Below are 2,754 nucleotides of genomic sequence, written 5' to 3'. Positions count from 1 at the left end.
TTTTTTTTTTAAAAGGGGGGGGGGGGTGGAATTGTTCCAATCTTTTCTTAGGATCAACCTCCATATGCACCTTGGAGTTCTGATCATTTAGAGTGCGACTCAGGATAGGATTGTAGGGATTCCACAATCATATGAAATGTTTTTATGGCTTAGGAACCAAGGGGTCAGACTTCTAGAACCGTAATATGAGATCGAATTCTGTACTAGGAACTCCAAAAGGTAGAACTGATAAAAAATGCATCTTGCAATTTGACAACAGACACAGTAGGATGCTCCTTTGGAAGTTACAGCATGCTCAAATCCAGATTTCTGGACGCTAAATAGTAATTGAACACCAGAGCATACTATTAATGAAATACTGTATGAAAAAATCGAAATTACACTTGAGGTTGCTAATGTTAGGGCTTATGAGGAACATTCGAATGGGATCATGGACTCATGGTCATTCATTTAGCATTTTTAAACGAAAGAAGGGGGGATCAATACATGATTTTGTGTATCAGACATAAGAGTATCGTCCTTCTGCATAGTACTGAGTTTCTCTATACCGTGGCTATAAAGGGAATCTCCACGTCCACTCCCATCAGTATCATCAGATTGCAAAAGCTGATTGAATAAGAGAGAGATCGATTTCAAAGGGGCTGCACCTATTGTGCAGAACTGAGAGGGAGTTAGGTCTAACAAAACTGGTTGCAACAGTACTATAAGATGAGTAATAATCAAGAAAGGATGGGGCGGGGGTGTGGGAATCAGACCTGAGAGAGAAGAATACAAGAAGAAGGTGAATCAAGGAGAGTAAGAGAGAGGAACACGCACGGCCAAAGCTTGCGCAACAGCAGCACTATGAGGTGAACTATAATCCATTCTTCAAATTTATCCCATTTGATGGGTGATTACAACTTATAATACTCAAAACACAAAAATAACAACTAACAAGAAATAGAAACAGTAGTAAACTAGGTAACCAAAGACAGCCAAGTCTCCTATGCATACCAAATTTGCTAAAATGAATTAAGATTCCAAAATTTACAAGATAATCCAAATACCCTACACAATCCTATGGGTAACTACATCAGATTCCTTCTCCCCAATCATGTGAGAGGCCTCACATATCCTTTTCTTTTCTTCTTCTTCTTTTCCGTTCACTAAAGGCCAGATTCAGAATTTTTTTTCTCTGCACCCTTGCTCATGCAACTTACAGTTTCTGTTTTATCTCTTGACCTGTTATTTAAATCACTAACCATTGTCAGTTTTCTTCTCAGTTTCAGACCAGGTTTTTACTGCCTATACATTCTTCAGTTCAATCCATTGGTTCGTTCACTTGCAATTTCAGTACTACTTGGTTACAAAATCTCTTCTCCATGTATCTATTTTGGTTATTATTTACTATTCTTGGTTTACTTGTTAATTTCAGTACTTTCTAAATCTGATTTCCTATTTTCAGCAACTTGCCATTTTGGTAAGTCTTTGATTTCTCTAAATCTGACCATTGGATTAGGTCCTAATTTATGCTAAATCATTCCTTATACCAACTATGCCCTTCGACCAGAACTTGAACCAAACCTTATGACCTGCTAAATCACTGCTGGTTATTCTAATCCCAACTTCGAGTAATTAGATAGCCGTTACATGGTTATAACCAACAATATTCTGCTTAGTGTACAACTGTACAAGTTGTGCTCTGTTCAAACAAGGTAAGATTTCCCAACCAAAAGGATCATAATGGAACTGTGGACAACCAAAACTTACCAAAATTAAAGATGATCCCAGATCAAAATAGTATTTGCGTATCAATTATCACACAAATAGCAGCTTCTAAGAAATGTCTCTACCATAGTCTATCAGCAAGTGGACAAGCATTGAGAACAGAGAAGTGAAAAATGCATAGAAAATAAAGTGGAGCTCTTGTGAAGTTGATGAGAAACTAAAGAGGAAGTACTCACCTCCAAAGCTTTTTCTTCATCATATATAAATTTCGGCAACTTCCTCATTAAATCTTTTCTGTCTGCTCCGGCTAATGCCTTGCTGATCTGTAAATCAATATAATCTGTCAGCTAGTGCCTGCTTATATCATGTGCCTACCAGAGTAAAGATGCATCATCCAAGCATCCAAACAAAGTATTTATCCACCACGGAGCTGCTTGCAGTTTTAAATTTGACACTTTGACCAAAAAAAAGGGCCAACCATTGGAAAATTTGAGGGATGGGCATGTGCAGCAATGGCAGATTCAGATGATTTACATAAACTTATACTCTAACACAAGTTATTCCAGTCCTGTATATGGATTGAATGCTCCATATTTCTATTCAAAAGCAAACAGCTAGAATTGCCCCTAATATAGCAGAGAGTTCAATGAAAAGATACTCCATTGGTGAATTAATAACTCACCAATTAGCACTTCGCAAGAGAATGTTGGAATGAAAATCATATAATTTATAGCATCAGCAATTGCACTAACAGACCCAACAACACAACCTGAACCCAGTGACAATAGATACGGCAGATAAATCATGACATTACCTGAGGTGCATATACGCACCCTAGTGTTCCAACCACTATGCCTCCCAATACAAAGCCGCCAATAAAGATACTTGCACCGCTTGATTTTCCACCATCACTGCATTTGCAGAAGAGGTAGGAAATTGTAATAAAAGAATGTGTAATTTGTATGAGAGATAAGAAATAACTAATCCTAAAAAATGAGCAGGAGAAAGAAGGAAGAGAAAGAATGCAGGCCCACCCCGACCCCCCCC

General features: G+C 37.9%; 1 protein-coding gene across 1 annotated transcript in view; it reads right to left on the bottom strand.

The window, feature by feature from the left end:
- The window catches only part of LOC122084024, an 8,728-nt gene that overhangs the window by 1,318 nt on the left and 4,656 nt on the right, over positions 1-2,754 (bottom strand). Inside the window, exons 3-4 of the mRNA XM_042652009.1 lie at positions 2,522-2,618; positions 1,944-2,030 (exon numbers count right to left, since the gene is read on the bottom strand). Of these exons, the coding sequence (XP_042507943.1) occupies positions 1,944-2,030; positions 2,522-2,618 (184 nt within the window). The remainder of the gene's footprint in view (positions 1-1,943; positions 2,031-2,521; positions 2,619-2,754) is intronic.

This window comes from Macadamia integrifolia, chromosome 7, assembly GCF_013358625.1.
Source record: "Macadamia integrifolia cultivar HAES 741 chromosome 7, SCU_Mint_v3, whole genome shotgun sequence".
NCBI classification, from domain to species: Eukaryota; Viridiplantae; Streptophyta; class Magnoliopsida; order Proteales; family Proteaceae; genus Macadamia; species Macadamia integrifolia.
Note: the sequence above shows the minus strand (reverse complement) of the source record. Positions and strands in the feature narration are given on the sequence as shown.